General features: G+C 42.7%; 1 protein-coding gene across 3 annotated transcripts in view; it reads right to left on the reverse strand.

Annotated features, from left to right (window-relative positions):
- The window catches only part of MYOM1 (myomesin 1), a 122052-nt gene that overhangs the window by 32001 nt on the left and 77159 nt on the right, over window positions 1-12892 (reverse strand). Inside the window, exons 18-22 of one of the 3 annotated variants that reach the window (XM_064481558.1) lie at window positions 12271-12558; window positions 10116-10312; window positions 9077-9203; window positions 7066-7250; window positions 3351-3465 (exon numbers count right to left, since the gene is read on the reverse strand). In XM_064481558.1, the coding sequence (XP_064337628.1) occupies window positions 3351-3465; window positions 7066-7250; window positions 9077-9203; window positions 10116-10312; window positions 12271-12558 (912 nt within the window). The remainder of the gene's footprint in view (window positions 1-3350; window positions 3466-7065; window positions 7251-9076; window positions 9204-10115; window positions 10313-12270; window positions 12559-12892) is intronic. The other 2 variants (XM_031439130.2, XM_031439131.2) reach the window with 2 other exon arrangements.

Raw genomic sequence — 12892 nt, forward strand, 5'->3', positions numbered from 1 at the left:
TGTTTTCTAAATTAGCCAGTTGAGCTAATCCTTATCAGGCAGCCTGGCTTCCTGCATCAGACTCCTTCAAAACTCCACCTCAAGACCACTGAGCACACAGGTGCAGGCTTAGCCCCACCAGGTTCTACAACCAACCAGTGTTCAAAAACTGGGGTCGGCTACCAGGCTGTCAGCCCAGTGGAAGCTCATGACTCCTCCCAGAGCTCTGCTCTTCTACCTGCCTCACTCCCAGGGACAAGTCCCGACTTCCAGTCACCAGCTCCTGCTTGGGACTCTGCCTTGCATCCGGGTTCCCCCGCCCATCACCTGAGTTCTCCTGCTGCCGCTGGGTCTCCAGTAAGAGTATCGGCAGCCGGTTCCCCCTGCTACGTGTCACCCGCCAGGTCACCAGCTGCACCTTGGCAGGTCTCGCTTGTCTGCCATGTGATCTGACTCACCTCGCCTCCACCTCAGCCCAGGCCTGATACAATCAATGGGACACTATTTGAAAAATACCAAATATCAGGAAGAGAAGTGCCTTTATGTCCCAACAAATCTACACTAAATATTTTCCAGCTTATTCTTCTTACAGGCTTGTTCAGCCAGTAGACCTCTGGGCAGGGCCCGGCACACTCCGCCCCTTTCCTGATCCTCGTTACCAGCACGATTAGACTTTGTGCCAGTGGCTGGGCTACATCTGCTGGCATGTTGTCAGCCTCAAAGGGAGACCAGTAATCCTACCGACCCTAGTGGATTCGGTTGACTTTTAACTGGAATTCAAGTTACGCTTGAGGTATCTTGTTACATGTATTTGAGGTTTGCTGTTACATGCTAAGCCTTCTTTTCTATCTGAAATTTTAATAATGTGTTCCAAAAGAAGTTGTTCTTCCGAATTAGCAATCCAAGTTTCACATTCCACACCGTGAAACTGGTAGGCTCCATCCTCCAACCCCAGCCCCAACCATTTTTAGTATACGATAAATACCTGATTAAAAGTAATATACTGGTATTAACACAGTATTGTAAATCAACTATACTTCAATAAAAACTTTAAAAAAGTAATATATTGTTATTGAACAAAATTAATAAATACAGACAACCTTAGGCTACATATAAGTTTTTATAGGGATTTATGAAATCCTTAGCATCCTGCTTACAGCCTATTCAACTATGGAAAATATTTCGTGAACCTCCACCTAAGCTCACTCACGGCATGTGTACACACCGCTCTTCCGCTAGACGGTGAGCCCGGGAGGCAGTGACAATGACATGATACTCTATTCACGGCCCACACAGCACCCGGCAGGTAGCAGGTGCTCAGGAAATACACGGTGCGGGAATGAACGTGCTTGTTGCCTGTAGAACAAGTCCCAGTGTCTCCTGGGCTTTGGGCTCCTTCATGTCACTGCTTCAAGTCAAGCAGCTTGACTCTGCTCCTCCCAGGACTCCTCCCCAGGCTTGAGCCACTGGCTGCTGGGTGGGTTAGCCTGGTGCTGTTTATGCACTGACGTCTGCAGCTGCTGTCTGCAGTTACCCTCTGGGAATGGATCGGCCACAAAATGACTTTGGGCGCCTTATTCCAAAGCAGTGAAACAAAACTCTGCCCAGGAGCTCGCCAGCAGCCCCTTTTCTGGTGGTATAGTCACCACTGTGGTGGCCTTATTAAAGTCATGCCTGGCCACCTGCCGTTCTGAGGCGACTGATGAGAAAACAAGAAATCAATTTAAGCTTTTTTCAATCAGATTTGGGTTTCACTGCTTTAAAAGGGTGCTTTTAACTTATCAATGACTAGATCAAGAGGTTTTTTGTACATAATCTAGATACTCTTACAGGGCAGACTCCTAGTTGGGCCCTTTCGCGTGTCCATTTGGCACCTTGTATTTCCACACAGTTGGCACCTGGAGGGTCTGACTTCTATAGGAATATGTGTCCTCGTCTCTTTGTGTGTCACCTTTTACCTGGTATACACATCCCTAGCATTCCTCTCTTTTCTCGTGAAGTCTTGCATACTTACATGAGGTAATGCACTCTCTCCAGACACACCTGCCACACTTTGGGATAGTCACAAGATTAGCTGAAAGCAGGCTATGAAGCAATAGGATGCAAGGGGCAGGTACCTCCTCAAAGGGTACCTTTACTATACTTCTCAAGTAGCAGGAAGTGAGGGCAGAGTTTCCTACGTTTACATGCTCTTCTCACCATAAAAACAAACGTCACATTATGTGTCTGCTTTTCATTTCAATCCGAAAATAGTGAGAGTCCTTGGACTACAATGAACATAAACTTAAAATAACTAGTTAATACTTTTTAAATCCTCTCATTTCCAGTGCTTTCTTTCATACAACTTTAATGAACTGAAATGTGTAACTTTGAAAAGTGACAGAGATTAAATGACAAAATAAGTGTTACATAATGACCTGAAACTGTTTGCACACTGAACACTGTAAACTTTGTTCTCATAACAAAGGGAAAGACTATCTTTCCTAGTCCAATCATGGCGTCTTAAAGCTGGGAAGTGAGGGCTGCCCCAGCTGTATAGATCATTCAGTTCGGAACGCTGTTAGCTTAACCCAGGGGTCAGCAAACTATGGCTTGTGGGCTATATCTGGCCCATTACCTCTTTTTGTATAGCCTGAAAGCTAAGAATGGTTTTTACATTTTAGAACAGTTTAAAAAAAAAAAAGAAGATTAATATTTCAAGACATGTGAAAACTAGTTACAGTTCAAATTTCATACTGGATGTAATACATCATATTACACAATGCACAGAACACACACAATAAAGTTTTATTGGCACACAGCCATGCTCACTAATTTACACATTGTCTAGGGCTGCTTTGGTGCCATGGCAGAGTTGAGGATTGTGACAGGGACCACATGACCACAGAGTCAAAAATATTTATTGTCTGGCCTTCACAGAAAGTTTGCTGACCTCTGGTTTAACTTAGTAGCTACAATGATATAAATCCTACTTTTGTTTAAAGATCATGCCTGCTAACTGGGTTGTTCCAGCTTCCTCTGTGATGGGAAAACATTCTCGTGGGAGTAAATGGCCACAGTGTAATAGGAATAACGTCCCAGGAATGTATGCTTGAAACAGTGCGTCCAGGAAGCATAATTTGATCAGGAACTTCCCTGTTTTTGAGGATGAATCAGAGTAGCCCTGGACCACCACCCACCTGGCTCCACTGCTGCCCTGAGGGCCTGTGATGGAGTAAATGACTGTCGTGTCCCAAGGTCACACTTACCCATCATTCAGGTTGCATACAGTGATGATTTTGAAAATGAGGAAAAGCACAGAAGTAAGGTTGAATGTTCCTTTGGTATCTTACACAGATGAGGTTAACTTTAGTGAAAAAGTAAAGGCCCACCTGGACGGGTTTCTGCCACAACAGGCCCAGCCAGGTCGGACGGCTTCCCGACACCTGCCTGGTTCATGGCTCGGACTCGGAACACGTAGCTGACACCTTCCTTGAGGCCTTGAACCTGGAAGAAACAGGTGTAGAAGTGATGGGCGTTCTGCATCATTTGAACACAAGTGCCCTTCCCCTGCGGTGGCGACTTAGTTATACAGCACAGAGGGCACAGGGTGTGGGTTCTCAACCTGACTCCTTCAAAGGCTAAGCACGCGGCTTTAGCCAAGACCTCCTCCTCTTTGTGCCACTGTAAGGAGACAATCCCAAGATCCCCTGCAACTCAGGTGTTCTTTCTTTTTTAGACAATTTAATGACCACCAGCAGCAGGAACAGGAGACTGATACAAGTTTGCTTCAAAGGAGTTAGCCACCTTACTCTCTGGTCAAAAGACAAAATACAAAGTGCTCATAAGAGCACAGATGCTGCCCTTTTTCCCCGAGCCTTTTGAGACATTTCATGAGTAATTTCAGACAACATTTCTGGCAAGAGAGAGGGGAATTACAAGCATGGATCATGGGTCAATTTCCATTGGTTTAAAAGCATGTTAAAGCACTGGAACAGAAACAAACAGGAACTGTCCTGGTGAACTTAATATAGCTATTTCCCACTAAGTAGACAAGCAATGAACATGACTGTGAATTTTAGTAATTTGTGAACAGTCAAAATGTCCCCAAATTCCCAATTCGTACATTTTCAATAATCAGGAAGCTGTCTGCTGAGGACCTGTGGCACATGTGCCACCGAGCTAGAGTTATAAGAACATAAGAAAAATAAACAATATTTACAGTTTTTATATGACAGTCCCACTTCATAATTTTTTGTGACCTTCTTTGGGTTCAGCACAGTCTCATTATAAAAACTGTTAATATTTCACAAAAAATTATCTTTTTCTTTTTAAAACACGTGCCTTTTAAAAGCTATATTGTATTTTAAGAAGGAATTTATTACACACAGAGGACACAATTTTTTCCCATAATGCTGTGGTGGAGATTAATATTGAAAATGTAATTTGAACCAAAGCCAGAATACATGTATTCAATGAAGTGTTTGTGACCATGCATTTAAAAGAGCTGTGTATTAAACTGTTGGGTTTTTAATCTAATTATTTAATTGAATTGTGTTTATGACAACAGGATGTCACTATTTATGTAGCGATAGCTTTCATTGGACTAATGGATTTTTGAATGGATTTTAATCTGTAAATGAACTTGAATTTAAGCATAGGCTAAATGCATAGGGTTTAATTTAATTTCTACATTTAGAAGTAATGCCAGGCAACTGTGGATTTACAGAAAGACACAGGAACATTTCCTTCTTGTGATAAAAATAGACCAGTTGCTGGATGCCTGCCACATCTGCACCTGCCACTTAGGTATACGCGGCCGTGAGTCAGAGTTCTGCAACACGGCCCAGGAAGTGAATCCACGCCCCAGAGTCTAGTCGCTGGGGTGACAGGGACAGCCCCCACTCTTCCATCACCTCAGGGGTGATGACTGCTGGCTTAAAGCACTAGAGATGCATGATCTAGGCACACATCACGTCTATTTTCCTTTTTTGGATTTGTTTTCCTTCCTTATAACTTCTGAAGGAGCTGCATTCCCCTGCCTCCTCCATCCATGTCTCCCGCCCCTTCCAATGACTCACTCCCTTCTCACCACGTTGTCTCACAGACTGTAATTAGGAAGTATGAGTTCTGTTGGTTAAACCTTTTGGCTGAAGGTAATGCACATTTAACTCTCTCTAGGAATCCCCAGAGGTGCTAATGTGAACAGGGACGCTTTCAGAAGAAACCAGTTAACCCACGGTGCTCGGGGGCAGTGATGCTAAAATCTGTTCCTGGAGCTGGATCTCCTACCCTCACTTACATTTGCCAGATGACACTTTTTAACAAGTACATTTTGTCTCCATTTCAGGCTTGAAAGTTTTCTGAATATGAAACATCTGGAAGAGTGAGTCCACATCAAAATGGGTCGGGGATTATAGAACATCTTCACTTCTCTTCTTTATGCCTTTATTGTTTGAATATGTCAGATGAGCATATGTCAGTTTCATAACCAGAAAAATCATTAATTCTATTTTCACTGTAAAAACTGTGGCCAAACTCTAAAGTCATTTCCTTACAGGAAGTTCATCTCCCATTTTGGGAGGGGCACTCAACCCCCATGCCTCTCTCTCCCCTAAATTTGCCTTTCTTCTTCTTCTTTTTTTAATGAGTGACATTAACCATTCTTTGGTGTGTTTAAATTCTATTACTTTTTCTTCCTGCCTGTTTTTTATGGGCTCACGGTCCCCTTTGCTCGGCTTCTCACCCTTGTTTTGCTTCATGTGAGTCAGGTCCAACCTCAACCTCAAGCTCCTGGATCCTGTGCTGTGGCAGACTGAGGATCTGGAAGTCATCGTGGCCGTTAACACAAACCACCACCACCTTGGATGTGTCCGACCTTTATTTCACACTGGCCTTCGGAGGTCTCTTTCTATCTAAGAGCCTCCTGACTTATCTAGACAGTCAAACAGCATCCTAGGCTCCAGACCTCCCTTGACCTTTTCTCTTCCCCACAAAATGCGGCCTTCCTCATCTCCTCGTGGTTTTGTAAGGGCCTGGAAAATTCTTTGGCATGCGCTGAGCTGAGTTAATGGCACGTTGGATGTAATGGTTTAAGGGTTATCTCTCCTAGAGAATATATTTACATTTTTTATAGGGACTATAAATGCCTTAACCCCAGAGAGCAGCTGACAAATGGTCTGGACTTTGGTCCTCAGTATCAGGTTGACAGGAGAAATCTCTTAAACCAGCTATACTCTGAACACCCTCCAAGGCCCAGCCTCTAGGCACTGGCCTATTCTGCAAGCAGACAGGGCTGGACACTGAATGACTGTGCAGCTTCTCTATGACTGCGGTCATGTGGCCACACTTCACTCTAAGTAGTAAGAACTGGAGTCACATTCCCCATGGTTTCTGAGGCCCTATTGTGGATTCAGGGTCTCCAGATGCCCCTGCTGACAACAGGGGAAAACATTCTTGTGAGATTTCCATTTGGTACAAGGGAGAGTCAGTGGCTACAGCAGAACATTCTTTGGTAGACAGAGTTAGATACTGGTTCAGCTGGAACACTCCAGAGGAATCTGGAAGGCAAGAGCACGGATAAGGGTGAGGATAAGGTCATGAGTTGAGCGAAGCCATTCTTCTGGCCTCCGAGAGCTCCCGGGAGCACAGGCATGAGGGAGCAGGTGAGGTGCCGCAGGGCAGGACTCAAAAGGATCAGCAGTTAAAGGCTTACAGGAGTCAGTGTTATGGAAATAGCACCCTCAAATCAAAATCCACCCTCGAAAGATTAGAGTCACCTTCTGGGGATGGCAAGTAGTAACATCTTAAGACTGAGGAACAAAAGTAGGAGGTGGGTAAGTGGAGGCGAGGAGGGGAAGAAGAGAGAGGAAGGAGCTGGGGGATGTCTTCCAAAGCCAGGCCAAGGGATTTGGGTTAAATTACAACCAAATTGTTTTATCTTCTCCAAACCCCAACCACTGCCGAATGAAATCCTACCAGGAGCCCAACCGTGATATAGACCAAAGCTGAGATGCTCTGTTTTATCCTGCTGACTTTAAAGTTACCATTACACGAGTCTTCTTTCTTTTCTAAAAAAGGTTTCTCAAATGATGAGCATCCTCTTACCCTCAGGTACACGTTTTTAATAGGCGCCTCGTTGAGTCCTCGCCACTGGTCTTCTTTGGCTTTGGCCTCCTTTATGTCCACAAAGTAGCCAGTGACTGGGGTCCGTCCTGAGTAGGTGGGAGGCTTCCACTGCAGAACCAGGGAGGTTTTCCTGACTTCGCTACACTTGAGACTGTGCGGTGGTCCTGAGCCGGGGAGAGAGAGACCGATGTGTAAAACGTCATGATGTAGATAAGAACTCCAGGATGTGTAAATCTAGGTCCACATTTAAGGTCTTAAAGCTGAATCTGATGCTGAATCTGATGCTGCTGGTGTTCTTTTGTCTACCGTTCCCATGGAAACAGGTATTTCGTGCTCATTTCACATCGTGTCCTCCATGGCTCTACGTCAGCCTATTAAGAGCCTTCACGGGCAGCAAGTGGTTAAGGCCAGTTCAAGGCACCCCCCAGCGGCTGGATGAAGCCTTGCCTTCAGGGTGTCCTCAGGCTTGTGTTCCTCACCTTGTATGAGAGAAGTTTAATTTGGCTGCAGATTCAGTTTCAGGCTATTTTTGGATGACAATCTGAAAATTCCTTCTAGTCTCAATGAGGATGAAGAAAGCAACTCAATTCAATGGCATATGAATATAGATAGTAATATTTTTTTTCAAAGGAAAAATAAATGTATTGCAAAATAGCTCCCCACTGGAGGAAAATCCACCCTGTAAAGTGTATATATAGGGGTAAAAACAAACTACTGTTATGGTTTACAAAGAACTTCTACCAAAATAAATGCAATCAATCTCACAGGCCCTGAATCTGTGCTAAACCCTGCCAGGTACTTTACATTCATTTGTCTCGTTCATCCCTAAGACAATTCAAAGAAAGCTCAGAGAACCTAAGGAACTTGATCAACCTGTTCGGAAAGGAAGCCAAAGTTCTCCCTGGGTGTGCTCTTGGCACTTTTGGGAGAGTCCCAGCTACTCGGTCATTGCCTGCATCTTTGCATGCCTACCAGCTGCTATGCAGGCAGGTGACAGAGTTAATTATTTTCCTTTTCTCTCTCTCTTTTTTTTTTTTAAATAACAAGTGATTTCTAACCAACCAAAATCCCCTAAACTGACTCACAGTGAGGCCTATGAGCCAATCACAACCACAGACTCATGCTTGGGCATTTTGCAACCAATTGCTCACTGTTTGTTAGGCCCTTTACCTCAGCTTTACAGTCACAGATAATGAGTTATGCTTGTCCTCCGAAGACGTCTTGGCTGGAAATGGGTTTAAAGAATAACCAGTGCCTTACACTGGTGTGACACGTTCTGTTTTGCAAAGGGCTTTTACGGCCATTGTCCTGTGTCATCCTCAGAAGCCAGAGAAGCGTCCAAACAGGTAGCACCAGCCCTGCTTTCCAGACGAGGAACCCAGTGCTGCTGCTTCCTGCCCTCTGTCGTCGAGGAATGAGCAGACCTAGCTTCCAATCCCAGCTGCCTCTGACAACCTGTGTGACCATTTAACCTAAGTCTGTTTCTTTATCTGTGAAAGGAAGGAATTGAGGAATTGAACAGGCTGGGGTTGGGGGAAAGTCGTTGGGTTGTTAATGAGAGGCTCCAGAGCAGCAGGCGAATGCACGAGAACTCAGGAGTGCAGGAAGAAGTTTTGAGCAATGTTACTGAGGGATGTGAACTGGGTGCCCTTTTTTGGACTTCAAGAAGCACAAGCAAAGATTGGAATTCCTTTTAAACGATCATGCGGCATTCAGACTGTGCTTCCATCAATCCTACTCCACGCAGAGGCTGAGCTATGGGGACTTTAGGATTTATCTGAAATGTAAGTATAAGAAATTCACACTCAGTTTTATACTGATACCTATTATTTAATAGTATGGTAAAAATATTTTATGTAAACTGGAGGTGCCAGGAAAATTGGTTTCCCTTAGAAGCTGTCTATGTAGCACTTAAATTTAGTTCCAAGTTGTAGGTTCTATTGGAAGAAACTCTGAGCCCCAGTGCTGAGACATGGTTTTCACGGCTTACCTGGAACAGCAATGGTCCACTCTTCACATTTGAAGCTTGCGCTTACTGCCGAGGGCGCCCCCAGCCCAGCGATGTTCATGGCTGCCACTTGGAACTGATAGACCATGTTCTCCTTCAAGTTGCTAATCTGCAACAGGGACAACATCAAAGATAGTGAACAGGTTTGTTTTTCTAGTTGTTCAACATTTTATTTATTTCCTTCTAGGGTGACCCTCAATGAGTCACACCCTTTTGTAAGGTCCCCTTGCACGTGGGTGAAATCTGAGACTTGCTTCTAGCCAACAGAACACGGCAAAGGTACTGGAATGTCAGTCCAATGATTGTGTTACATCATGTGGCAAAGGAGGATGTAATTAAGATCCCTAATCTGTTGATTTTGAGTTTATTCAAAATGGAGATAAATTATCTTGGGTGTGCCTGACTGTGATATTATGATTTATAATATGAAGTATATATTTGGTCTTCATTCCAATTCCTGGCACAGAGCTCCTAAAACCCTTGGAATTTCCTAAGTGATGAGAGTGATGAAGTGTCTTTTGTTGTGTTAATGCAGTATCTTTCCAGAAAGCACCTAAGATGGGGACTGATTGCCAGGGGATCCAGTCCTGATTGGTTTGGAGCTGAGTCAGGCCATCAGGCCCACTTCCCCTTATTCTTGGAGACTTGGACACTGAGAGTTTAAAAATCCAGAGTCATTTGGATTTAGGGACTCTTAAAACTAGTGGCATATTGTTACCGATATTCTGTGAGTTAATTTTTGTAAAAAACATTAGTTTTCATTAAAAGTATATAATTTATAGTAAATATTCTGAGAAATTATGTTTATGTGTATAAATCAGAAAATATACATCCTTCCTGATCAGCCAAAACACTTCTTTTTATCTTTATATATTTGTCACAAAAGTCATGTCAAAGGACACTGGAGAGATGCCATGAGTCACTGACAAGGTGCTGGGCACATGCATGTGTGTGCATGCATGTGTGTGGGGTATGTCAACATACGCACAACACCCCACACTACAGAGGGCTACTTGCTTACCTTATATGCCTCATCACTGATGGCTTTGATGTTGGCTTCTCTCCATTCTCCTGGTACCCCATCAATTACCTCACGATAGTTCACGTAATAGCCCGTAATTTCAGCCCCTCCAGTCTTATCTGGGTGCTTCCAGCCAAGGACCATTGAATCACGAAAACTTTCAAGACAAGTGATATCACAGGGTGGAGACGGTGGCGCTGTTGCAATATGAATAGCTCGTGAGTAGACTGAAATGCTTCTGTGATTCAAACTTGTTTCATTGGTGCCGTGCATGAGGGCACTAGGTCTTGTGGTATAAAACTAAAATGTGATGCCAATAAGTAACTTGGCATCAACTTAGTGTATGAGGGAAAAAACACACACAATAAAAAGTGCACTGCTATTACTACTCCAAAGATAAAAAGAACCTGCCACCCCCCCCCCACTCCCAAGGAGGAGTAAGTTTTGAAATACTAACAGCAAAATGGTACAATCTCCTGAAAAATGATCTGTTCCCTATAAGAAGAAATATTTTCCCCAAGACATAAATTTTCGTTTCTTTATGTGGTTTTGTTTTTACTTACTCCCTGAGGAAAATGGCATATGTCTACTGATTTCTGCCTTGATTTGCTTATTAAGAATTTCCACATATTTCCAAACAGTTAGCATTTCACCATTCAGGCGCATGTACCCCTGTAAGATTTTACAACTATACAGGTTCTGTCTACACATAGGAAAAATCATATTCTGGAGTTCAGCTAAGTGCCAAAATTAAAAAAAAAAAAAAGGCATGTGATTTTTCCCTTACTATAACACTTTTTGCTCCATTATTTTAAACCTGATGTTGATTATTATTCATACGGCACAAAATACTACACAGCTGTCACCACGTTTATTAATGACTAGTCATAAAAATATCTAGATGTTGTTTTAAAAGTCTCCCTTCATTTATGTGGCTTGGTTGATCAAACTTTCACTCAACTACTGAAATTAGGATTTTTTGATAAAGAAAGAGAGGGTGGGGCAGTGGAAAGAAATCAATCTAGGTATGCAGTAACATTAAAAAGAATTTCCTGAATATTTATTTGGATTATCAAAGATCGAGGAACTATCTCATTCTTATTCAAAAGATCTCAGAACAGTAAGGATTTAAAAAAATAAAATAACATTTCTCTCTTCCCCCATCACCAACCTCCTTCATTCTTTACCTTTTAAAAAAGCTTTCCTTCCCTCTTTCTCTCCTTCTCTCTCTGTCTCTGTCTCTGTCTCAGAGCAATGTTAAATATGAACTCTCAAATGGACACCTCATCTCATCTTGAGTTGAAGGAACAAATAAAGGTGTCAAAAAATAGAGGTTACAGAAGTTGGGGGTAGGGTAGATACAGCGGATGGCTGAGAGGCATGTTATAATTTATCAGTACACGTTTACCATTTCACTTTTATTTGATAAGAAAAAATTGTCTCCTAGAATATATAAACTACAAGTACCAAATAGCCTAAGCAGAAAATTCTGATTACTGATAATTAGCCTTTCTATTCGAATTCTGATTAGATAATTAGCCTTACCGATAAACAGTCTTAAATAAATAAGTTCTGGGAAGGTGGTTCATAGATAATAGCATATAGCTATACATGATTATAATACCCTGTTAAACTTTTCATGACAACTCAGAGAGAGATTGTTACATATGTTAATTTGAATTAAATGTGAAGGTAATTTGAAAACCTGAGGATGAACAACAGAAGTTGATAACTGATCCTGATAAAATGTTGCTTCTTTGTGAAATATTTTTCCCACACAAGTACGAACACAAATATTTCAAAGGACCTCCTGTAGGCTATGATTATCAAATCCTTCCTTGTTCCGCTTGCTAGCTCTTCTAGCCAAATGAGGTCAAAGGTGCGTCTACCTGACAAACCAAAAGAACTCTATAACCAAATTACTTTAAATATTCTATTGTTATTAAGCACAACGAATTATGTATAAAGCCAAACCCATATAAAATTACTCTTACAACTCATTAAAAAAAGTGTTACAAATGGGTAACTGAAAACACACAAAATTAAGAATAAACATTGGTGAAAGTGAACACAGATGGAGGGTTGTGGTTTAGACAATGAGAGGTGAGGACACTGATGGAGACGCATGGGACACTTTGACTGTTTCAGCTCTCACCTATATCCTTCTTCTTTTTCAGAGGGTCAGACTTACTTTTCCCCTTAGGAGCTGCTTTCTGCGGTTGTGGGGAAAGCTCTTCCTGAACTGTTTCACTTACTTTCCTCACTTCTGTTTGGCCCAGGCTGTGGGAGCTACCGGGTAGTGAAGGTTTGTTAAGTTTGCGACCAAGCAAAGCATCTTTCTTAGAGGCTGGCCGGGAGGTTTCATGCACGCCTCCCCTGGAGTCTGTTAGTCCAGCAGGCGCAGCACTCAGGTCAGGCCACACATCTGGAGACTCTCCTCCCCCTACAATTGCCAGATAACAACAGAAACACTTTGAGCCTGGACACAGGACGAACCGCTCTCACTTTATAGAACAAAAGAGAAAAACATTAGGCCCACAAACAGAACAAAAGCAATCTTGGTTTAACGGAAATCACTTGAATTTGCAAGAAATATGGAAAGCATACATTTCACGTAATTTACACCAAGGAAACATTTCAACTTCTCCATATTTTGGAAAAAGAAGAAACGAGAACAAAAAACCACAGATGGAACGGGAACCATTTTGATTGGCAGGACCCAAGTGTACATAAGAAAAAGCATGCCTGAGACATTTCTTGAGAGATGTAAGCGCTGT

This window comes from Camelus dromedarius, chromosome 32 (genome assembly GCF_036321535.1).
Source record: "Camelus dromedarius isolate mCamDro1 chromosome 32, mCamDro1.pat, whole genome shotgun sequence".
In the NCBI taxonomy this organism is placed as follows: Eukaryota; Metazoa; Chordata; class Mammalia; order Artiodactyla; family Camelidae; genus Camelus; species Camelus dromedarius.